Raw genomic sequence first — 23,331 nt, forward strand, 5'->3', positions numbered from 1 at the left:
TATTGACGGGGGTCAAGCGGGTCAACATTACCTGAGCGATGGATTTTGGACTGCCTCCAGCGAGTTCGACGCGGCAACTGACCCTAAAGCGACGGGAACAGAGCTGATAATTTGTCGACAGTATCGTCGAGGTTGCCAGGGCGAGGGAGGGCTAACGTAGATTTGAGCTGTGAATTGGCTCACATCGGCCCTCAACAAGTCAACAAAGATATGCAATGGCCCAGGCTGCCGCTGGATGACCAGTTTCCTGAGCGCAGCAGGCTTGATACCAAGCTACAATTTGACACTGGAGTACAATGATTCATTGATGTGAACGCCAAATAAGATAAAGAACCATCTTCTTCAGTCAGTCTGAGTGCTGGGCAGCTTTCACTAAGCTCTTGTAGGCAGCGAAATACATGCTCATCATATCGGTGTACTTTTGAGTACCCTGTGGCTACGCTCCATGCAATGCGGGCACTAATTCGAATGAAGTCCTGCCTATCCTCTGATGATAGAATGGGCTGGTAAGTTGAGCTGATCGGCTTCATGAAGCAAGCAGCACCCATGCAGTAGTCCCAAGGTGTCTCTGTTGGTCAATAAGATATGTCTAGTCGAGAGCTACGGAGAAAGGCACATCTTCCCCTCGGCAAATGCTATTATTTTACAATCAACCGCTCTTCTGGTCAGCAAATCCTCGGCGAGCGATATAATTGTGCCTCCAATCCACAGCGTAAGCCTATTTCTTTGCTTTGCCCTTGGCGCCACCTTTCGCTCGTCCACGAGCCTTGGGCTTCTCATCATCTTCGTCATCTTCATCATCAGCAGCTTTCGCCTTCTTTGCAGCTTTCTTGGGCTTTGCTTTCGGCTGCTTGATGTACTTATCGCCCTTGATATCGTCTTCATCCTCAACTGCCTCGGCGGCTTCAACGGCCTCGCCCTCATCCTCTTCCTCAATTGCCTCCTCGAGATCCGGTACGTCTTTGGCAGCCTTCTTCGGAGCGGGGCCAACATTGCTTGCCTTCATGAAGGGGATTGGATGTGTTTTCGCGTTGTAACTAGTTGAGATTAATTTGAATCCCAATATTGGGATTTCGTTGGAATACTTACAGTCTGGTGAAAGTTGACTTGGTTTGAGTCTCGATACTGACCAGTTCTTCGTTCTGCGGACCAACACCAAGCTCCTTAATGGAATCGAAGTCCTCTCGTGTGAGGAAGTAGCTGTCCATGAGATCGATAACATCGTCAACTGACTCCTTGCCTTCGACGGCCAAGCGCTTCACGGTCTGGTTCCAGAGCACTGGCAGATATTGCTGGCGGATTTCGTTCGCGTCTCCTGAAGAACGCAGTCGCATGTGCGAATGAATCTCACGAATGTACCTGCCCAACTTGCCGTATTTGCTGTTATTGCCCAGCCAAGATGTAAAGTTGGATCCAAGGAGCTGCCCAGCTACGAAGCTCGAGGGCCGAACAGTACTGAAGATTGCGTGGGTAGGCATCAAGCTCCATTGTTGCTGAGGGCCATGAATCATGCGGTCTACCAGATCGCCGTCGCTGATACTTTCAGCTGCTTGGTCGGCAAGCTCCAGAGCTTTGAGATTTTGTTCCCGCTTATTGTAATGGTTCGCATTCAATGCTGCCGGCTTCGTTCGAAGATAGTTCTCCTGGATCATGAGATAGCTGAATTCATGATCATTGAAGTATAGCTCGATCTTGTCATTCAGGGTTGCCTTGCTGGCCTGGGAGAAAAGACCGCCCGCGAGCATCTTCTGACAGATATCCCAAGGCTTGAGGACGATGGACTTCTCCCACGCCTTGGACATGTTCTTACTCGAATCGTAGTCCATGGCAGCCTGGTCCAGCTTGATGGTGGAAAGCATGTTGATGATCTGTCGGATGTCCCTGTTGCTGCCCTCGATGAGAGCCTCGAGGACTTGCGGCGATAGTTTCATACCCTCCCTGTGACAGACTGTCATCATGCGCGATCGAATCTGGTCAACAGTCGGCCGCTGGAACTTGACGTCAGCAGCGACGAAGTCGAAAGGTTTCATCTTAGGGAGTCTGCGTTCGTTGCAGATGAGGATCAGCGGGACCTCGGTCTTCTTGCAAAACTTGGCGAGAGCACCAACGCCTCCGCGATCACCTGCCGACATGCCATCAACCTCATCCATGATGAGGACAAGCTTCTTTTTGGTGGTGTCAACCTTTTTCCCGTCACCGGCGAAGTATCCAGCGAGTGAGGTATTATTCATGACTTCACTAACACCAGATTCCACCATTTTCTTGCTTCGAGCGTCACTGGCATTTTGTTCCAAGATATCCCAGCCTTCCAGCTTCGCTGCAAGATGTGCTGCGGTGGTCTTGCCGATGCCTGGTGGCCCTGATATAATGATGGCACGGTATCCGCCCATACCATCTGCACCGCGTTTCTGAAAATCGTATCTGCGTGACTTTGACCAGTTCTTCAACCAATTCTGGATCTTCTCCACAGCAGCCTTGTTTCCGCAGATGTGGCTTGCCTGGGTTGGTGCGTATTTCACAGTCCAGAGCTGCGAGGTAGGAGCTGCCGCGGCGGGGGTTGGTCCGGTTGCACCTCGAGCAGCCGCCAGTTTGCGAGCTTTCTCGGCTTCCAGCTTTCGAGCCTTCTCTTCTTTTTCCATCTCGGCAGCCTCCTTCTTGATCTTCTCCTCTTCCGCCTTGCGCTTCTCCCGCAGCTTCTCAGCACCCTTGCCGCTGCCACCACTAGCAGGGAGACGACGAATGAGCTCAAACAAGCCATTCTCATCGATGGTCTTGATGCCGTGGTCGCGGATTTTGGCCAATTTGCTGGGTCCCGCATCGCCTCCAAGTACGACGTAGCTGGTCTTGCTGCTTGGAGCACCAGTGATTTTGCCGCCGTAGCGCTTCACCAGAGCCTGGGCATCCTCACGAGCAATCGTTTGCAACTGCCCGGTGAAGACGAAGGTCAGACCAGCCAGGCAGTCTTCTTCGCCTTCTGGCAGCTCAGCCGTCGGGTTAGGAGGAGGCCCGGAGTTGCCTCCGCCAGCTTGTGCCTTTCTCCAATCAAACTTTGGAGCATCGGGATCCTTCGCCGGGGGTGATGGCGGTCTGACGGTAGGGATGTCATCCAAGATGGCTTGGATAGAGGTGTCTTCAGGCTCATCGGTCTTCTTAGATTTCGGCGGTGCTCTGGGCTTCTTAGGAGCCGGCTTCTTGCGTGACACGGGTATCTCATCCTCATCAGATTCAGCCTCCGGCGTCTTTCTCTTCTTGCCAGCGCCTGCAGATTTCGCGTTCTTGGTGGACTTGGGAGCAACAGGCTTGTCGTCATCGTCATCATCGTCATCGGGCAGAGGCTTTCCCCGCGAAGCAATACGTTTCGGTTTGGGGAGAAACTCTTCCTCGCTCTCCTCCTCAACGTAATCATCGTTCTTTCTCTTGTTGCGGCTTCGGGCATCGGCGGCGAATATGTCATCACCAGCGTCTTCATCGCCATCTACGAATGCGTCGTCATCGTCATCTAGGTCGTACTTCTGCAGCGTAGTTGTGGATCGTTTCTTTGCACCTGCTGCTCCGTTCCTCGCAGGTGCCGGCTCTGGCTTGGCGGGAGCTGCCGGTTTCTTGGAGGTTCTTGGACTGGATCGCACTTCCAACTTGGTTGCAGCTGGTGACTTGGGTTCGGTCTTGGTGGCAGGCTTGGGTTTAGATTTTCCCGAAGAAAAATATTCGCTTGCTGTAGTGGCTGTGCCCTGAGGCTCTTTCTCTCTGGAGTGGCCATTAGCATTTCCTAGTATCTAATTGAGATTCGGAAACCTACGCTGCCTTCTTCCGGGGCGTGCTTCGCGTGGCCGGCTTCTTGGTCCTGATTCACACGTTAATGAAGCTTGCCAGCTGATGCTGACAGAATTACATACTCTATAACCTCATCGTCACTGTCATCTTCGATGACCTTGCGACCCTCTGGAAACTAGTTAGTAAATTTGCATCTGGGAGGAGTTGTACCGACATACTGCCTCGACGTTTTGAGGATTCATCCTCGGTCTTTTTTGGTGCTGGCTTCGGGGCAGCCGGGGCAGCGCCTCCCTTGGGGCCAAAAAACGAGCGAATGTCGGGCATTTCGAGCGAACAGCGGGTTCTTGCTGCGGGATTGAATGCTGCACCAGCAGGAAGTCGTCCAGAGCGACGAGGGACGGCGTGGGACTGCTGTGGAAAACCACAGCTTTGGATGTCTTTCAGGCAGACCCGAGCTCGAGACGCGATGACGCGCTGGAGTTTAATGGGTTCGCGGTTGACGCACAGACCCCGTATTTAGGCAGTTGGCAGGGGGGTCCTTCTCTACGGCGTCCGGTGCTAGGCAGGCCCGCAGGCACTGACTGCCAGGCTCTAGGTACACAGTACACAGTAGGTAACTTACCAATCGCGCCTAGCGGCTGCTGCACCAGCGAGGTACGTACCGGCCCGGAAATTCTGACTTGAAGCTTGCCGTCGACCTCGAAATTTGAGCTCCAGACAGGCGCGACTGCGACGGCACACGATCGACGTCGCCCACCTTCACCGAACACGATGGCGACCAGCTCCTCCATGAGCCTCCTCGGGGCTTTCAGAGGCCTTTCTATCGCCACGGCCCCGGCCACGAGGCCCTCGCTGGGTCGCTGCCTCGCCGCCGCCTCCCGACAGCAGAGACCATCCCCGATCCCCAGCAATGCAAGGGCCTTCTCCGCGACGGCCGCCCAGGCGAACTGGCTGGAGCCGCGGATGGAGAGAAAGAAGAAGATGATGAAGGGGCGCCCGCGCGTAGCGACCGGTGGCTCCATCAAGGGAACCACAGTGGCCTGGGGCGACTACGGCCTGCGCATGACCGATCACCACCGAAGGATCAGTGCCCAGCAGCTGAAGATTGCCGAAGATACCATCAAGGCGCGGTTGCGTGGTGAGAAGTACCGACTGTACAAGCGGGTGAACTGCGATGTTGGCGTCTTCGTGAGCGGCAATGAGGTTGGTTCTCCCCCGAGCAATTCCGCCTCGACACCATGACTTATCAGGGCCTCGTCTAGATGCGTATGGGTAAAGGAAAAGGATCCTTCGATCATTGGGCCACAAGGGTCGCAGTCAACCAGATCGTTTTGGAGCTGAAGGGAATGGTCCACGAACAGATTGTCCGCGATGCGTTCCGTCTCGCAGGAAACAAGCTACCCGGTAAGCGTCGGTTCTGTATCGTCTGTGAAGCTGCATCTAACTCGTTCGGCAGGCCAATGGGAGTTTGTGAAGAAGGGAGCACCCCCTGTGGTGGGCATGACAAAGTTGTGGAAGGGTGTCACCCTCGAGGAGCTGAAGAGGCCCCGGAGGAAAGTCTCGGCCGACAAGCTGCAGCCAGTGCCCTCTCCGTCTACAACATCAGAGGCCCCCGAGCCTCTAGGCGCAGCTCCATGATCTAGTTTGATCGTTCATGTACAATACCCCAGAATTGTAACATATGTACAAGTTGTATGCATCCAGCAAATCTGAGATACTGGTCTGGACGTCCATTGGGCTGCCGCCCAGGGCTTCCATCTGCTCCGAAGTTGTGACAATGACTAGCAAGAAAGGCGTGCTGCTACAGACCATCATTCAGATTCAAAGACTGGATATGAGCGAGAAAGTCGGAACCCAAGACAGTGTTATTCTATCGCCTAGGCTACATAGCAGGTACCCTACCCAGGTAGTTGCCTTATGTACTGTACTGCAATCAATTTGCGGAAGAGTTTGGAAGGCGCGTTCTGTTCAGTTCTCAGGGGAAAGGCTGCACATGGAGATGGCAGAGCAGGAACAAGCCCGTGTCCCTTTCTCCTCGTTTGAGAATGGCCACAAATCCAGAACTGCCTGCCAGTGTCTCGGCCCAAAAACTGCCAACGATCCACATCATCTTGTCCCTTGTGTCGAGTTCAGCTTCTTAATGTCTCCGCAGCTAGGCTGCTCTCTTTCGCATCGTCGGTCGTGAGGCTGGCATTTGGCTATATCTGTCCACAGTGCAGCTCGGAGCTCTCCCAGGAATAAAGCGTGGTCTGAAGCGTCCTAGTCGCGGTCGTACCGATGCCATGTCTGAAGGCGTCGAATTGAGCACTGTTGGCCTATCGCATCCATCCCTTGAACTATCTCTATCGGCCTCCCCTCAGCTCTTCGTTTCCAGTACGGCGATCTCCCAGCTGACCAACGTTGATATTCTCGAACGTGTCCAGTCAGGGGAAATCTGGTTTCTACCACCCAGAGTCTTCTACATTCAGATAATCATTCGTTTTGACGATTGCGACATGAGTGACGCTCCCATGGAGAGCCACATACTTGAGTTTCTAGCTGGTGCGATCTGTTTATCCAAGGTACATGCCGACTCACAAGCTTTGTACAGTCCATGAGCACTGACAGTGGAAAGCTATGGGAGATTCTTGGGATATCCATCGGCTGTAGTGAGATCAGATACCATACCAGCAGCCATGACGAACCCAACCTATGGTTTGAAGTAGAGCACCCTGATAAGTCCTCTGCGCTATTATCTCCACCCGATGCTGAGACTTGCTCCATGGATGGTATTGTCTGTTACTTTGAATACAAGTCAAGTGCTCAACAAGACAATGCCCATTACGAAGGTCATGATAACGACACAGCTGGCCAGGTAACAACGCTAGAACGCGTTCACGTCGGTCCCCAAGATCGCCTACAGGACGCAAGACGAAGTCCGGGTCCTCTGTATGTCGAGGACCAGTCATGCGCCGAACATATGGGTGAGATGCAGATAATGAGGGCTGCCACTGCCTTGGATCAAGCCCGGCAGCACCGGCGCGGGACAGCAGACCTAGCTATCGCCGCTTTGCACAGCATCATCGGTGTGAGAAGAAAGCTTCCCAATATCAGGATCGACACCTCCGCCTCCCCAACCTTGCTAGAAATGGCGCCCTCTGTCTGGAACGCGCACTACATGAAGGCAGGTATTTCCACCACAAGCAATGCAACGTGCATCACTGACAGAAGGCCTAGGCCAACGTAGTCTACGCTACAAACTTCTCACTCATTTCAGACATCATTACAGCGTCTGGAGGTTGGCGATCGTCGTTGCGAGAAAAGATTGATCGACTCCTGGCGGATGAGCGAAACCGACAACCAGACAATTGGAACGATCGCGAACAGTCGGCGTCGAAACTAGTGCAAAAGAGACTGTGGGAAATGCTGAAGAAAACGCTCATGATAAATATTGGGATCAAATCTGCTGCCAAGAACGTGCATCGTGATTCTCAGCATCTCGTAATGGAAGAACTCGAATCCCAGCTATATCCTGAAGTTTATGGCTGTCGAGAAACTTACGATGGGCTGGAAGACGATGTCCGTTCACGGGACATTTCCTGTCTGGACGATATGGACATTGAAACCGAGACGCAACAGATGATGGACGCAGCTGATCGCGACTACGATTTCTATAACCATCACACCCAACACCAATATGATAGTCAGGACTATGAGATAGATGCGATCAATGAGATAAACGGCGAGTATTTCTTTGAGGAGAAGTATTCCGGGTATGGGGAGGTGAGAGATTCAACCATGATGGAACATACTCCCGAAGGAGGTTTCCCCATTGAAGGCACGCAATGGGCACACCGACTTGAATGGACTCATCAACAGGAGATGGATGCGCCACCGGCAGACACTGCACGGGGCTACAATGAATTCTCACTTGTGCCGGACGATCCCGATGAGACGAGTTCCGTTGATGGGTCCTGCTTACGGACAGAACAGTACTGGTGGGACGGGGACGGAATACCGGGTCAACCTGATGGTCTATATGAATGATCTAGATATGAACGATAATGAGGATATGTCGAATGTTTCAAAATGGCAAAAAACAGAACTCCCTTTGTCAAGCATATTACCACATGCAGATACATCTTGGCTGTCTTCCCGAACCACAATCGCCACCTGCTGTAATTGCCTCCCGTACCCGAACCCAAGGGTTGCTGTCGATGCCCAGCGTGGATATAGGTCGTCCACAGAATGTACACAGCCAGCTCAAGACTGCATGTCGCCCCACCGGCTGCGACATCTCTGCCCACCCTGCACTGTCCTCAGCCGTCCCAGGTGTTTCACAGCCAACGCATCTCAGAAGCGCAACTATCTTTGCGCCGGTGGTTTGCCGCCAGGTGCCGCCTTCTTGTCGTCCTTCTTCTTTTTCTTCTTCTGCTCGGGCTTCATGGTTGCGTAATGGATGTACCAGTGCAGCGTGATTTGCAGCGCGACGAGGACCAGCACAACGAGTAGAATGGTGAAGAGGTATGGCTGGTCGTTCAAGACGGCCACGGCCTCTGGTGTGGCGCCGATCTTCAGGAACCACCCGAATTGTCCTCCGCCGTTGATATCATTTCCATTCGCATCCCTGACCGAGGTAGCCATGGTGTATTATTAAGTGTCGAGTATGTCAAGTCGAGTTGTGATTCGTGAAGTAAAGCGGCCTGCGACGTTCCTGACGTTCCTTCGCAGGTTTGGGTAGGTACCAAAAGGGCTACGCAGGACCCAAGTTGTCCCGGTTGATGATTATGATAGTACGAAAAGAAAAGAGTGTAGTTGGTAGATATCGGTGCACCAGTCACGAGAGGAAGACGGCAAGGAGAGAACGCGCAATGCAACACACGGGCGAAGGAAGAGCAAGAAGAGGTGGAAACAGGATGGCTCAGGGCATCTTGGCTACAGGCTGCTAGAAGACCTACTCACTCACCCGAGGGTGCGAAACCCGAAACCAGAGACGTCAAGGTCGAGGAGGCTCAAGGCAGGGGGCCATTCCCGCCTGGGACGGTGGTCGCAGGCGTGGTGGCCATCCCTGCGAAACTCTGGCGTTTCAGAGATGCGGCAGAGTCGACTGATTCTGGAGCGGCAGCGTGATTGGCTGGCCATGGACTTCGTGGGCGCGAAGAGATGGCGCGATGGCCTTACGATTCGCAGGTGCTTCTCTTTGAAGCTCTAGCAAGGACCGTCGCAAGCTCTCGCAGGCCACGTCATGTTCTGAAGTCCGGGCGGACTCGAGGTTCTTTGGATCCTCCATTGGTGGTCTCCTGCAGGTGAGAACTTGGAGCCCCGAGGCCGCTGAAGCTATCAGAGAGGAATGGACGCATCCCTGGCAGCTTACCACAGCACCTGTACCCCTGGTCTTGGTGGCCGACCCCTGCCGAGAGTTCCACAGAACGCGAACACGGCCTTAGCTCGAGGATCCCAAAGCTGGGCAGCTGGCGGCCGGCTGAGCACCAAGTCCGTGCAACGGAAGCCATGTCAGAAAAATTATTGAAGCTATCCTCGCGTGAGCGCTGTAGCTGTCCTGTCCAATTGCAGGAGTCCTCGACAACGCACCCCGAGGCCAACTCCCCCCCAGTGATGCGATGAGCGTGGCACGGCCGTTGAAATGCCTGCTGTCCAGGCGCCTCGCCTCGGCGGCCGCCAGACCAGCGACGGCGGCACCGCAATGCTTCGCCGCCTCCTTTCACAGCTCGGCGCCCTTGGAGAAGCGGAAGACGCGGTTCGCCAATGTGCGCGCCAAGGAGATGGGCCTGCTCGATGACGCCGCCGTCGACGAGTTCACCAAGCAGCAGTTCAAGCCCTACAGCCCCGAGGAGCTCGAGATCCTGAAGAAGCATTATACCCCGGAACAGATGGAGGTCCTCGAGGCCGGCGAGGCGGCGATAGATCCCAAGGACCTCACGATCCAGGGTCGCCTGCGGAGAGATCCCTACAAGCTGCCGTACCTAGACGACTTCAGCCAGCTCGTGCCCTCCATCGACAGGGAGCCCAAGAAACACGCGCCGCCGAACCCGAACGCCAGATGGTTGACAGAGGAGGAGGCCATGATCGACCTGCTCATGGGCCACAGCAAGGACTTGATGCCATTGCTGAGGTGGGCCGGCATTCCGGAAGAGAAGTGGGCCACGATGCCCGAGGCAGAGAAGAAACAAATCAAGGCCGAGCTGCAGAAGTTCATCAAGGAGCACCAGGAGGCCGCCGCCGTTCCCGAGCCCGTCCAGTCGACCAAGACCTTCATGGAGCGGTCAATGCTCAACGACAACAATGCGCCGTCAAACTCGGCCCTGGCGCCGTCGCTAGGGAAGAAAATTCCCGGCGTGTCGGGCATGTACAAAAACCCCATTGACCCGGAGGACCAGGGGCTGGACGATGATGGTGTCTACCAGGAGCTCAAGAGACGGACGGGCATGACGGTTCGCCAGATGATGGATCTTAGCGTCAAGATCCTGGTCACACGTATTGTCCACAACCAAACCCGTCTGGGAAAGATTCGAAGTATGTGGATCATGGCCATTGCCGGTAACAAGAACGGACGCCTGGGCATTGGCGAGGCCAAGTCGACAGAGATTGCCGTCTCGACCATCAAGGCCAAGCTTCTGGCCATCAGAAACATGCAGCCTATCCGACGATATGAGGACAGGACGATCCACGGAGACGTCGAGGCCAAGGTCGGAGCTACCATCGTCAGGCTCAATGCGCGCCCACCAGGTAAGGATGACTGCCCCCACCACATCACGTCCATGTACTTACCTACGCGTCTCGCAGGATTTGGTCTCCGTGTCCCCGCCCGACTATTTGAGATGTTCCGCGCCTGCGGCATCCACGATATTGCCGGACACATGCCGCGCTCGAGAAACCCGATGAACTCGGTCAAGGCCACCTTCCAGGCCCTGACGAACCAGAAGGACCCCAACGAGATCGCCGTCGGAAGGGGTAAGAAGCTCGTCGATGTACGAAACGTGTACTATGGAGGCAACGTGTTATAATTAGAGCCCGCTTGTATAAAAACCTGTAGATATAAAATTCACTACCAGCCCATAGCCGACAGGAGCATGGCGCCATCTTTCCCTGTGTACAGCGAGTTCCTGTATGCTCATCAGAAGGGTCAATCAGGCCCTGATCTGTCATTGTGAACAGATGTCGCTGTCCCCTCTAAACCCGACGTATTATTTTCATGCGGTGTCTCTGAAATGAGGCATTGAATACAACCCGATAAGAAGGACGCTGCCGCGAAGCTTGTACTCGATCACACGTGTACTGTCCGTGCATTTATCGTCTATATTTGCTCATATGGGTATCATTATGTGTGTCGTGTCGTTACATGCCAGGCGCCCTTTCCTCCTTTCCCTTTTGCTCTATGCGACGGCGGCCATCGTCCAACAGCTTGGCCCCCATATCCCGCCAGCTTAAAGGCTCTCCCTTGAGCCTCCGTTACCACCAGGCCACCCCAGACACCGATACTCAGTGCCGCCCCTGCTCGCCGCTGCCCCAGTCGATCTCCTGCTGCAGCACGATGCTGTAGACGCTGGCCTTGAGCAGCGTGAAGACCAGGCTCGTCTTGCGCTCCAGCTCGCGCAGCCCGTCGAGGATCTCGGTCGTCGGCTGGTTGGCCATGGTGTCGAGGATCGTGGCCATCTGTTGCTCGAGCACGGGGGGCTCTGGTCAGCTGTTTGCAAGGATCGCCAGTTGCGCTGCCCACGTTTTACCGGTGGTCGGAGGGGCTTTTACCTTCTTCATGTTCTCGGCCAGGCGCTCGTACTCCTCCAGCACCTCCTGCTCCAGGGGCGACAGCTCCGGCGGCGACAGGAGCGGGTTGTTGGCCGAGGCTGGGTCCATCGTGGGAGTCGTCGCTGCTCGCGGTGGATGAGCCCAGACAATGGCAGGTTGTAGGTAGAAGTGACAAGTGACGTTGACTGCGTCGGACGCGTTTCGGTCGCGTGGGGTTTTGGAGAGAGTTGGAACCCCGCGGGAGTTGGGGAAGTGGTGGGGTCGACGTTCTAGCCTGCCCGTAATAACTGTCGAGTTATTCGAGTCCTGATGGGGAGTTTAAGACGTATAAGACATTAAAAATGTTAACGTATTTTGCGTCCTCATTCCATTATGCACAATACCCAACGCAACGTGTAGTTCCGTCGGTTAGTTGAAGTGAAGTTACGCCGGAGCTTAGGGGTGCTATTGGTTGTGCCGCCCTGAAGCATACAATACCTATAGAGGTAACTTACATCAGTCCTCATGTTTGATAGTATATCAAACTGTATTATATCAAGTACAACGAGTCTAGATCACCTCGCCATTTGATCAATTATTCATACTTCTTCACTAGAGCTGCATTATACATCATAAAGGCAGCATTACACCGCTGCCATCTAACTTACGAATTTGCCTTGTGGAGTTACTCCCTTCGTTGGTCATCATGCGTCTACAGAAACTAACCGCGTCTTGTTGTCGGGTATAGCGCTGAGACAGGCGATACCGAAGAGATCCTAGTGTTTCTCGGAAGAGAAATCCAACCTTAGGGACAATACACACATGACTGTAAGACATAAGAAGATGAATATGAACGTTGAAATTCCTTGGTCAAAACAAGTCAGCAGAGGGTATAAATATTGAGCCAGCCGCCATGGCCAACGCCAAGAAACTCCCGCCCAGGATCGCCTTGAAGACGATCCGATCCTGAATGGCCCTGAGGTGCTTGTTCTGCGTCATGACCGAGACGTCGAACACCCGCTTCCACAGGGGCTTCTCGTGGTACAGCCCGACCCAGGGCTCCGCGTCGAAGGTGTTGGGGGCGCCGAAGCTCTGTAGGCTCTGCTTTCGCAAGGGGTCAGTCCGGCTGCTGCCCACGGACAAGTTGGTGCCCGTCCTCTTGTGCCGATGGACGTCTTCTTTGCTGTCGTCCTCCAGCGCTTCCGCCTTCTCGTCCATGTCCGAGACGCTCCCTACATCGTCGTCGCTAAACTGCTCCCAAGGCCGCAGGTTCCTCTTGTAGTTGCAATGGAGGATGATGCACAGGCCATGCCGGGACGCAATGAGGAACGAGAGACCGGCACACCACAGAGGTGCCGCGGTGAGCCTCAGGAGCGGGTTGAGGCCCGAGAGGACCAGCAGCGCGTCCAGCACGAACCCGAGCAGGATCAGCGTCGCTGCGAGGCCGCGGACGAATACAACGCGTGGACGGTTGCTGTTGGCGATGCTCCACTTGATGAAGTTCGGGTGGCACTGGCCCCTGAGTATGGCCTCAGCCGCGGCGAAGGCGGGCAGCAGGGCCGACGGGTGGGTGGTCTGGTGCACGGCGTCGATGCAGGCCGTCCTGTCCTGGTGTGTGAGGTTCAACTGCCGTGGTCCGCCGGTAGAGATGTAGTGGCGGACGACACGGGATATCTCATCGCGGAAGGGCTGCGTCTTAGCTGTATCATAACCCCTCTGTCAGTACCAATCTGGCGGTGGGATTTTGACCTGATAGATGGCCCACTCACACGATGCCGAGCTGTGTCTTGAACTGTCTGAGCTGGAGTGACTGGCTCCTGAAGAAGAAGTTGGGCGAGGCCAGGAGTAGTTGGTCGACACGGAGTCGTTTCTCCGTGACTTTCTACCCACCGGTTTGGATACCGTGCTGTCATGCTTTGGACTCTTCTCCAAGATGGCGAGGATGCGGTTGAACCGCTCAGTCTTCTCTGTGTAGCTGTTCGTCCGCGCATGCTTGCGCCTGTTAACCGCCCCTTTATTGGAGGGTATCATAGGTGACGAGTCCCTCTCCTCTTGAGGTAGTTTGCTCCATCGCTCGACATAATCGCAGTACCAAAGGAAGAACTGCAGGCATTCCGCATTGTACTCAACGTACATCAAGTAGTCCATGAAATCATTGAGGGAACATGGCTTGCATACGTTAGCGTCGTGCATCATAAGTATACTCTTTGGCAGGAAGCTTACCGGAAGGGTGTTGTTCTTGACTATCTCCTCGAAAGAGAGATTCGTCGGTATCTTTGATTTGGTTGCCTCAGCCACCTCCAGATACGAGGCACAGAGGGACTCGGCCAGCTCAGGTCTATTGCGGCTTCGGCTCAGGTAGTCTGGCCGCCGATAGAAAAGCAGAGACATGTTCGGATGAGGCCAACTACGGCAAAAACGAACAATAACACAGCATGACCTAGAGCGAACGGGGTAGCAGGCTGGGTGGCGGGTCGCGGCACGTCTTCTGTCTAAATAAACGAAGTTGATCGCTCTGCCGAGCCGTTGGGTCCGTCTACAATGACTGCACCTTCATCAGGCTTGATCGGCCAACACCATTTCAGTTAAGGGCCTCGCAGAAACATGGCCCGTGTCAGTGAACCAATCCTATAGCATATCTGGCTCATATAATGCCGAGTGTCTCCACGAGGAGCCTCCATGTCGTTCCTTGCGTCTCCCGCGATAGGCCCCGCGGAAGGTGTAACCTTGGGGGATAATAACGGTCATATGCCTGCCAAGCGGCGTACGGTCTCAACTCATTGGCCCTTGATGCATCTCAGCCCCAAGTCGTCGGGATTAAGCAGGCTGGCTGGAGGATTCGGGTAGCGGTGAATCTCGCGACACTTGCGAGACGAGGTATAAGGTTCTTTTGTTATGATCTGAGCCGGGGTCAAAGAGTCTCATCGATCTGTTGAGTGGCACACATGATCGCGGAGAAGCCCTGGCCTACATGGACAGGGTAGGTAAGGATCATTAAGCTATTTACTTTTTTTCGCAGGAGGCATCAATACGCCATGAAATGTTATTGGCTTCCACGAATTCCAGGTTTGAGGTTGGGATATCGATACTTAGACCAAGTCGATCTTCCCGTGTTTCGGCTTCGTCAAGCGATCAGAAAAAAAAAGCAGCATGCAACCACACAAAAAAGACCAGAATGCCCCTGGTCATCGGTCAGCATGCTTGAACCGGGCGTGTAAATTGAAGATCAAAGCAGTTGATTGCGAGACTTCTTGATTGGCAAAACACGCGGCACAGTCGTTTGTGTAGTGCTTGCTTTGCATACGATCTCCAGATCGAGTAGCGGGGCAGTGCTGCATTTTTGAAACTGGTATAGAAACACCATGGGTAAATTGAGTTATACACTTTCGTATTGAACACTCGATTGTAATAACACACAGTGCCTTCGCATTTGACCGGACCCCTCGGTCAACTAGAGACACACAAATTCGTCTCATCCTTCAGAGTAGCGTCCTAGATCTCGTCTGATCTTGAGTGCCTTGCATTCTCTGTTCGGTGACATCGGTCATTGGAGGTGCATGAACCGAAGCCTCCTAAGTTCAGACTTGCAGACGATCAATGTCTGAGAGTTGTGACCCCTGCTCCTGACTGTTCCGAAACCTTTTTCGGCCGCCACATACAAAATCCTTCTGAGCAAATCGGTCGCGGACGCCACGAGCCCCCACGATATTCCCGGCAAAGTGGCATTCCGGGGGAGGATCTGATTGAGGAACCAGGAACATGAACATGTTGAGGGGTGCCATCAGATACGTTGCCGTACTTGTCAATCTTGCATCAAACTACACTAGACTTGATCCTGTCTGGTGTGGAGGATACGGCCGATGCATAGCATATGTCAGTGTGCTGATAAGAAGCTCTCTCGGCGGTCCAATCCTGTCGTGAGAGTGGTCCTGAGTCTTGGTCCAGTTGGCAAATACTCCTCTGCGCGGTCATGCATACTCCTTCCAATGCTAGTTGTGTCGGCGACAGTTCCCTATTCCGCATGACATAGTCTCCTTTATCTCAGGAACAAGACAGTGCTATCAACCGATGAGTACCATCATCCAAGCAACCAGTAGTGCACATCCCAGTGCCCCTTCCTTAAGCGCTGGATTGCTGGTATAGCCGAAAGTATATGGGATGTAACCCTCAACTCCTTTGCTCTGAGGCACTTCTCCCATCTTGTGTGCAGTGGCTATAACGAATGGGGGTCCAGTGGAGGTCGTAGGAGCGGTGCTACCCGTCGACTTTGGGGGTTTCATGGTATAGATCAGGCAGCCCTCGGTAGCACACAACGTGCCATATGGGCAACAGCCTCCACCATCCTTCTTGTCACACTCGAGCAGATGTTGTGGGCACATTACGGATCTGTCCGCTTCAGGGTGGTGGTAGGATGTCTGGTTGGCGAAACAGTAGATGCCGGAGCTGCTGGACCTACTGGCGAAGCAAGCGAGGCCAGGCTCACAACATATGGCCTATTGATCAGTAGGGGACTTTTTCTCGAGAGGGAATAAAGGGGTGTCTTACAGGTTGATCGTAGGCTGCACAGCTGGTGACGTTGTCGCAAGCAGCCGCCTTGTAAAACCCATTTACTTCCGAAACCCACAGGCTCTTTGTGAATGCCTCGTCTCCTCCCTCGCCAGTGATCTTCGGCATCGGAGATTCCATGGCCGCTTGCTTGCCCCCATGCGACTGCAGCTGGGCAGTGTCGTTCCTTTCTTTGGTGAAGATCCAAGCGCCCGACGCGTAGTATGTGGCGTAGTACTCTGCGGTGAAGACGATGCCGATAATCATGATAGCGATAATTATCACGGCCAACAGTATAGCCAAGAACCAGCGCAAGTTAGGTCGATCATGTAACGGCAGCCATCGATGCCAGTCGAAGGCAGCCTTGTCGATGTTCCACTTCTTCTTGTTGTGCGACGGACATGGCAGCCTGTCTGCCTGCTCCGTTTTATTCTCTTCCATGAAGCGTTATTGGCGTTAATCAATTTAGATAGCTAGGTATTCCAGGACGATGAATAGAGACAGTAGGCTTCTAGATTGTATGACATTTGTAGGACGGCCAACTTGAGACAGTTGAGAGAGATCAACGTATTCTTATCGTGAAGATGGTGCAGAGCTGAGGAAAACGTCTGGCAAGCGCGTTGGGAGTTGTACATGCAAGTCCGCATGAGACTGCTATCGGCAGCCGCGCTGGAATTGCTGGACTGGGAAGTAGCGGTACTTTGCTACAATGAACAATGGCTAGTGAATTCCCATGCTTCGCTAAGACGTGGGTGTCCAGTCACAGGTGCATCTTGAATGGATTTTGTTTATAAAACCGTAAATGACTCGAGCTCACGAGGCAAGGTCGGCGGCATGATGGCTGAATAACTTAGAACATTGTCTCTATTCGTATACAGCAACATTCCTATTACTATGCTGTAGACCCCGATGGGTATCTGTATGTATCTACTTGACTGCTCATTAGTAATTATGTGCAAATATGCTGAATGCTGGAAACCCAGACTTCTCAGCCCGATGAAATCCGTTCACGTGGGCAGCTGGTGTTTTCGTGTTCGCATCGAATAAAATTTGCGTCTCTTCGCCCACGACTTCCTCACCCAAAAACAGATGCCACTCATCGTGCTTGACTGGCCGGCTTCCAACGGCGCGAAGCCGCTTCCAAATTTCTATGCGATTGAATGGAGGAACGCAAGTTGGCGTAAAAATGTCGAAACGTAGTCAGAGGGCTATCATTTATCGCTCCTAAGCCTTTGTGTCTGGGTATGTGTATCTGGAATCGTCAACACTTCGACCCTGGAATGGTGTCAAAAGGTGGATGCCATGGCTCATCAGTTGAAACTCGTAAATCATTGCAAGCAGCCCCTCAGGCTACTCAATTACAGCCAGAAAGTGAAGACTATCATGACACTTGCGAGGCCTGCAGCCATCCCAGTGACCTCTCTGGATCCGGAGACTGCGTTCTTTGTTGACGAAGGCTCAGCGGCAGTGCCGGTGCCGGTTGCGGAGGGCACCGCAGAGTAACTGGACCCAGTGAATGTGGCACCCAGGCTGGGAAGGGCAACATTACCATCCACAAGCCACCCACCAGCTGTGGACTTGGGGCATTCTCGCGTCGAGACACTCTTGGCATCGTACGCAGACTTTGCCACCCCAGTCGGAGTGATGGTAGCCCACTGGCTCTGCAGGTTGGTGAAGTCAGGAGACTTGGGCGTTGGCGTTCCTTTGCGGGTATATCCACCGTCGATGTTCTCACCGGTCGCAGTAGCAGCCACTGCTGGGCCGTATGAGATAAGGCCATACTCGTTGGCCTCCTGGATCCACTCATAGATGATGGCACCGCTCCAGTCGTTCACCATTTCTGGGCCGAAGATAGCAGTCTGGTCTTGGAACAAACGCGGGCCAGGCTTGATGCACCCTGTCTCGGAGAAGAAAATGGGAACAGGGAAGTCGGCAGTATCGGCCTGCAGGTTCGCGTATCCCGAGTTCTGGTAGGTTGCGGGATCACACCATTCATACGAGTTCAGGCCGAAGAAATCTACGTTCTCTGACGCATTTCCACCACAAGTCAAGTAATTCTGGAGCATGGGTCGGAGCTCAGCAATGTCAGCCGCGGAGTAGCCGATGGGGATCTCGCGGTATCCCTTCGAATTCCGGTAGGCCTTCAGGTCGCGCACGGCAGCCTTGATGAACGGAGCAGCGAGTGACTGGTTGTTCGTTGTGATAATTTCATTTCCAACGAACAGGCCAAGCAGATTGTCGTAACCCTGGAAAGCATCCATAACTTTGGAGTAATGGTCAAGTTGAGTCTGGTTCCAATAAAGATTCTCCTACATTGTGTTAGCATCTGGCCACCCACAACCTATCACACCAGCGTTGAGACTTACAGCCAAGATGTAGGTACTGAAGGTATCCATATCAATCATCAGGTAGATGCCAGCATCTGCAAATGCCGACATGCAGCCGTCGTGGTCTCCGTCAGAATCCACATGGTAAACTCGAAGCGTGTTGGCGCCTAGAGTCTTCATCAAGGTGGCATCTCGCGTACACTGTTCGGTGTCGATCAAAGGGTCATCTGTGGCCGATTAGTACAAACACAGTGTCGAGGCATTCAGCCGAGTTGCTCTTAGACTAACCGGGTACCAATTGGTACGCAATTCCTGTTGATTCATTAGTCGACTGCCAGCCGATAGGACCCTGATTATGAGACATACCCTTAATGAAGAATTGGGCACCATCCTTGGTGAAGAATTTGTTTCCCACGGCCTCAATAGTAGCGAGAGCCAACGTGGTGGCGCTGCCCACAGCTGCAGCCAGCCAGATTGAAGAGCGCATGGCGAACGAAGGTTTAGAAAGAATGCAGTGCGCAAGAAGGATATTCCAAAAACGATCGTTTGCAATACCTCCAAGTATTCCAAAGACGACGCTACCAAAAGTACCAAAAGGATACGAGGGACGATTCTGCCAACTTGACTGCCAAACGAATGACACAGCACAAACAGTTCGAAGTCGTAAGTTTCCAACTTGATGTATTTTCCCAATGTCCCAGCCTTCTCAAATCAGACAGTCGACAGAATCTGGCAGGGAACGAGCGTGACACGGCGCAAAGCGGGTGGAAAGCGGGCGGGAGCCGGACGTGTACTAGGAGTTGTTTTCACCTGAGGGACGATTGACTCGCGAAACACAGTCGCTGCAGAATCTGATGACGCCTGCTTGCTCAACTTCACTTATTTCGCCAAACGAAGGGATCAGAGGATCAGATGCTCCTCGGGCAAGAACATTGGGGGAAGAGAGAAGGAGGGGAGGCCGTGAGGTAGACAAGGAAAGACGAGAAATCGATCATCATCACGTAGTCATCAATCTAGCTACGACAACGGGGCGTCGTGTACCACATATCCAACCCTGTCAGTGTCAAACGATCGTGGACAGCCAAGCTTCAACGCGGATGGGGAGCTAGCACTGGGTGCAGGGCACCCTAGCGGTTACACGGCCAACAGCCTGGGTCGGCGTGCCTTGATTTCCTGGTGAAGTGCTGTAGGTATACGCGATCACTGGGCGAATCCTCGATTTGATAGGCCCGCCAGGATGGATAGGATGGATAGCTCCGGAGGTTTTCCTGCAACCACCAGTGAATTCTCTGCTAAGCTGCAGGAGGCTCGCCCGTCCTTCGGGCCTGCAGCCGACCAAAACGACCTAGCAGCTACTAGCACTCGGCTGCTTCCAGCTTAGCTGCCACTGCTTGCGTGGATGGGCCGGCTAGAGCGGACTGGCCCCTGGTGGCTTCCAGCCCGCGAGCTGGCCTATGATGGCTGCTGCATCTGCATCGACAAACTGGCAAAGACACCGGATTTCTCAAAGTACGGTCTGAGGCTGCTCCAAAGTTTGGAACGCGCAGTTGATCTATTCCTGTTTGTGCTGCAGATCTCGCGTGCGACTCGGCAGCGATGGGCTGCCAAACCTTCAGCCGTTTGTTTCACGTCGAGTCCCACTGCCGGCTAGCCAGCACGTCGTCTCATCCCCCACGCCGGCTTCTCCAGACAAAGACCAGACTGGACATGACCAGGCAAGACAAAACAAGCATGTAGATCATCAAGGCTTGTTAGGCTGCGCAATGGCCACTGCTTGAGCAAATCCCGCAATTTCAGCACCTGGCAAGCGCTGGTACACCAATATAGGTGGAGGAGATCCCAGAACAGATTGCAGACGGGGGCCCTGTGTCCCACTCCTTCATCCTGGGGGTTTGCGCTGGTGAAATTGGCCCAATCCCAATAGCAACATGCGCTTACCATAGTACATGGAGGAATGAGGGTCACCTCCATATGGGGAAATCGATGACCGGTTAGGAACCATAGTCTCGAATCTGAATGACGCACGCGTTCGCTAATAGGTATGCATTTCGCTTAATAAATACCTGCCACTGGGCATATGCATTTTTAGCTGCAATCAGACGCGCCTACTAGGAAGTATCCCATTTCCTTGGCCCCAGGAGTTCTTCACGCCTCTTGAGTACAACCTCCGTCTGGCCCGGGAAGTAGGTCAATATGCAATATATCGCGAGGCTGCGCATCCCCGGTAACTCCAGAGGACTTGGTAGTCCCTCGTTTCAGATTGGGGACGGCACGGATCCTACCGATTCCAGGATGTGTATATCGCGCCAATGTGTGTCTATCACAGGAGTTGTCCTTTGTATATTTGTTCGACCATCGAAGTGATCTTGAAGTATTGCACAATTCAACATATCGAAGTCAAAGCAGCTGAGCTATCTTGTTGCATAAATAGATGTGATCGCAGAGCTAATTGATACCAATGAATTGTCGCAGGTCAACATGTAGCAAGCCTGCTCACCCGTTTGCTTAGCAACCCACACGCTACATTATGTAGCAATCAGTCAGGGGGATTGATCTTGAAGCATGTATAGTCAGATCTACCGGCTCCCTAACCTGCAGCTTTCCAAACCGGTGCAGGATGCAGAGTATAGCTCTAATCATTGGCTTGGACAACGCCAATGATCACTACGTTTCGCACGAAGTGAGCACGAAGTGGGCGAAAGCAAATTCACAATGCGAAACAAAGCCATTGGCGAAGGCAGTTAAATGGGCATCTGGCTGCGTCTATTTGTAACACATTCGTAACTAAGAAAGGCAAAGGATATCATCTTCCCAGACTCCCTGTTTGGTTCACCATCGAACGGAGCTCGCCGTCAATACGGCGGCTGCAAACATCAAGCAATTTCATTACCAGAGAGCGTTGTTTCTCCTCAATCTGCAAATCAAAGTCCCGATCAACTCCCTTTACCACAAAAGCCCAAACTCCCTCGAGCCTGTCAATATTTCTCACTAATGTGCTCATAATTTGTCATCAAGGTATCTGTCGGCGGCCGGGGGTTGAATCGTCTGGTAACCTCCGAATGTACCACGCATAAACGGGAAGTGTGTCAGATCCCACCAGCGTAGACGGGTGCAGCCCAATTCTGAGGTCCAGGTGCTCGCATAGCCTGCATGGCATGGAAGCCGCTGTCCCTTGGGCTACGCGGCGTCGCACTGCTGGTCGACCGCCTGTGGCCCAAGGGCCAAGCATTGCCGCTATGCCGCTTGGTGTAGATGGATATATCTCCAGGGTCGTCGCTCAACCGCAGGTTATCTAGTGCAGAGCCAAGGCTGCCGTATTGGTGGACGCAATGCGGCTCTAGTATCTGGCAGTGTTCCGTCAGGGTTCGGTACATGTGTTGCTCGACTTCGCGGGCCGTGGGCCTGTCGAGTGGCGATACGGACAGCATACGAGCGACGAGCTGCAGCGTAGGCGCCACGCCATGGAAGATAGGCTCGTCCTTCTTGCTCGCGTCTTTCGCGAGCCCCGCCATCCACGACTCCACCTGGCCTAGGTTCTTGTGGAAAGAAGTATCCAGGACAGCACCGCCTCGGCCGGCTGACTTGTGTTTGGCACCCCGGTGAGAGGCAAATGACTTGGAGGTCCGCTTCATCTGGAGGCTTAGCAGCTCTAGAATGATACAGCCCAGCGAGAAGACATCTGCTGCTTGAGGGTCTAGTTTGGGCGTTATTGCGTGGTGTGCAGAGCCGAATTCTGGACCGCCGCGGCTGATGGAGAGCGAATAATTCCCAGCGGAAGATGCCATAGAAGAAGCCATGGGGCCCTTCCGATGTGCCGAGTTGGTGTTGGAAGGGCGAAACCATTGCTCGGGAGCAGCGTAATCGTACGACTCCTTATTGAAAGCAGCCGTGTCCGAGGAGCTGCCGCCCGACTCAACGTTTAGGTGGGCGGTATCGGCAAGGAGGATCCGATGATCTGAGTCGAAGAGGATTGTAGATGGCTTTATGTTTCTGTGAGATCGACCTTTGCTATGTAAATAGCACAGGCCATCCACCAGACAGTGAATCCAGTTCATTGTGTGAGCTCGTCTCTCCGGTTTTGAAAGTGCCTTCAGAGGTGCCGGCATTGTCGCAAGTAGATTTTTTAGGCTGTAGTCGCTTGAAGTAAACAGCACATATAATGTTCCAAGATGTGTGTAAGACGCAAAGTACGATACAACGTGCTCGTTCTGAGAGTTACGGGTTCTTCTGACCTCGCCCAAGAAATCCTCGTAGGCAGCGTCCTTTGGAATGCTTGCGATGGGTATCCTTCGGCGTGAGAAAATCAAGTCGGGTCTGCTCGGCACGATAACCTTGTCGATCGAGTGGTTTTGGTTCAGCGCTGCGACTGGTCGTTTCTCAACGACGTTGATAGGAACAACCTCATCATCCTCATATATTGTATGGATGCCCTCGTCAATTTCCTTCAACATGTAATAAAACTGTCGGTCGTAGAATTTCCAATTCAGCTTCACATCCGACTTGCCTGTCAAACGGTCGAGTTGCTCAAAAGAGATGGGCAAATCGCCGTCGTCCCACGAGTTGTCGACCACACCAAATATATTCTCTGGGATGCCGATGTCGTCCAGAATCAGGAAGATACGCTTCGCCTTATCTTCAATCCATTCCCAGTAGGTGCCATCCGTCAAGCCATCGCCAAAACCTGTCGCCGCGTCCAAGTCATCGATCCTGTCCGTTGGGATACGGGACGAAACGAAGTCCCGGGTGACAGTGCTCTCAATTCGAGCTGTATTCCACCATATAGCTGCCATTGACAGGGCCTATCATTGCTGGCCTGGCAGCCAAACGTTGCACGTGGGAGTATCAGAAATTGGCAGAGGCAGTGGGTCCTGAGCGAAAGCCTCCAAAGTCGAGGAATAATTAGACTTGAATATTATGGTTCGTAGGTGCAACGGCAACGCATCGGCATTTCTTCTACTAATGT

General features: G+C 53.4%; 10 protein-coding genes across 10 annotated transcripts; 3 read left to right on the plus strand and 7 right to left on the minus strand.

The window, feature by feature from the left end:
- Positions 1-718: 718 nt before the first annotated feature.
- Positions 719-4,095, minus strand: JN550_007177 (uncharacterized protein; the record flags this gene model as incomplete). The annotated part of the gene is made up of 5 exons (XM_049318999.1): positions 719-1,037; positions 1,090-3,744; positions 3,797-3,841; positions 3,894-3,939; positions 3,990-4,095. 5 exons carry the CDS (start codon positions 4,093-4,095, stop codon positions 719-721), a joined length of 3,171 nt encoding a protein of 1,056 aa, XP_049170751.1.
- Positions 4,096-4,542: 447 nt separating this feature from the next.
- On the plus strand, positions 4,543-5,409 carry JN550_007178 (uncharacterized protein; the record flags this gene model as incomplete). The annotated part of the gene is made up of 3 exons (XM_049319000.1): positions 4,543-4,974; positions 5,034-5,175; positions 5,228-5,409. 3 exons carry the CDS (start codon positions 4,543-4,545, stop codon positions 5,407-5,409), a joined length of 756 nt encoding a protein of 251 aa, XP_049170752.1.
- A 644-nt stretch (positions 5,410-6,053) lies between these two features.
- On the plus strand, positions 6,054-7,797 carry JN550_007179 (uncharacterized protein; the record flags this gene model as incomplete). Its single annotated transcript, XM_049319001.1, has 3 exons — positions 6,054-6,332; positions 6,386-6,938; positions 7,028-7,797. The coding sequence occupies 3 exons, from the start codon at positions 6,054-6,056 to the stop codon at positions 7,795-7,797; spliced, it is 1,602 nt and encodes a 533-aa protein (XP_049170753.1).
- Positions 7,798-8,115: 318 nt separating this feature from the next.
- Positions 8,116-8,394, minus strand: JN550_007180 (uncharacterized protein; the record flags this gene model as incomplete). The annotated part of the gene is made up of 1 exon (XM_049319002.1): positions 8,116-8,394. The coding sequence occupies one exon, from the start codon at positions 8,392-8,394 to the stop codon at positions 8,116-8,118; it is 279 nt and encodes a 92-aa protein (XP_049170754.1).
- Positions 8,395-9,371: 977 nt separating this feature from the next.
- Positions 9,372-10,775, plus strand: JN550_007181 (uncharacterized protein; the record flags this gene model as incomplete). The annotated part of the gene is made up of 1 exon (XM_049319003.1): positions 9,372-10,775. One exon carries the CDS (start codon positions 9,372-9,374, stop codon positions 10,773-10,775), a length of 1,404 nt encoding a protein of 467 aa, XP_049170755.1.
- A 475-nt stretch (positions 10,776-11,250) lies between these two features.
- On the minus strand, positions 11,251-11,625 carry JN550_007182 (uncharacterized protein; the record flags this gene model as incomplete). The annotated part of the gene is made up of 2 exons (XM_049319004.1): positions 11,251-11,424; positions 11,518-11,625. The coding sequence occupies 2 exons, from the start codon at positions 11,623-11,625 to the stop codon at positions 11,251-11,253; spliced, it is 282 nt and encodes a 93-aa protein (XP_049170756.1).
- Positions 11,626-12,366: 741 nt separating this feature from the next.
- Positions 12,367-13,887, minus strand: JN550_007183 (uncharacterized protein; the record flags this gene model as incomplete). The annotated part of the gene is made up of 3 exons (XM_049319006.1): positions 12,367-13,196; positions 13,266-13,665; positions 13,720-13,887. 3 exons carry the CDS (start codon positions 13,885-13,887, stop codon positions 12,367-12,369), a joined length of 1,398 nt encoding a protein of 465 aa, XP_049170757.1.
- Positions 13,888-15,557: 1,670 nt separating this feature from the next.
- Positions 15,558-16,308, minus strand: JN550_007184 (uncharacterized protein; the record flags this gene model as incomplete). The annotated part of the gene is made up of 2 exons (XM_049319007.1): positions 15,558-15,974; positions 16,042-16,308. 2 exons carry the CDS (start codon positions 16,306-16,308, stop codon positions 15,558-15,560), a joined length of 684 nt encoding a protein of 227 aa, XP_049170758.1.
- Positions 16,309-17,399: 1,091 nt separating this feature from the next.
- On the minus strand, positions 17,400-18,855 carry JN550_007185 (uncharacterized protein; the record flags this gene model as incomplete). Its single annotated transcript, XM_049319008.1, has 4 exons — positions 17,400-18,350; positions 18,408-18,595; positions 18,657-18,680; positions 18,735-18,855. The coding sequence occupies 4 exons, from the start codon at positions 18,853-18,855 to the stop codon at positions 17,400-17,402; spliced, it is 1,284 nt and encodes a 427-aa protein (XP_049170759.1).
- A 2,599-nt stretch (positions 18,856-21,454) lies between these two features.
- Positions 21,455-23,158, minus strand: JN550_007186 (uncharacterized protein; the record flags this gene model as incomplete). Its single annotated transcript, XM_049319009.1, has 1 exon — positions 21,455-23,158. The coding sequence occupies one exon, from the start codon at positions 23,156-23,158 to the stop codon at positions 21,455-21,457; it is 1,704 nt and encodes a 567-aa protein (XP_049170760.1).
- Between the last annotated feature and the right edge of the window lie 173 nt (positions 23,159-23,331).

Source organism: Neoarthrinium moseri (assembly GCF_022829205.1).
Source record: "Neoarthrinium moseri strain CBS 164.80 chromosome Unknown scaffold27_Wmoseri_CBS_16480, whole genome shotgun sequence".
NCBI classification, from domain to species: Eukaryota; Fungi; Ascomycota; class Sordariomycetes; order Amphisphaeriales; family Apiosporaceae; genus Neoarthrinium; species Neoarthrinium moseri.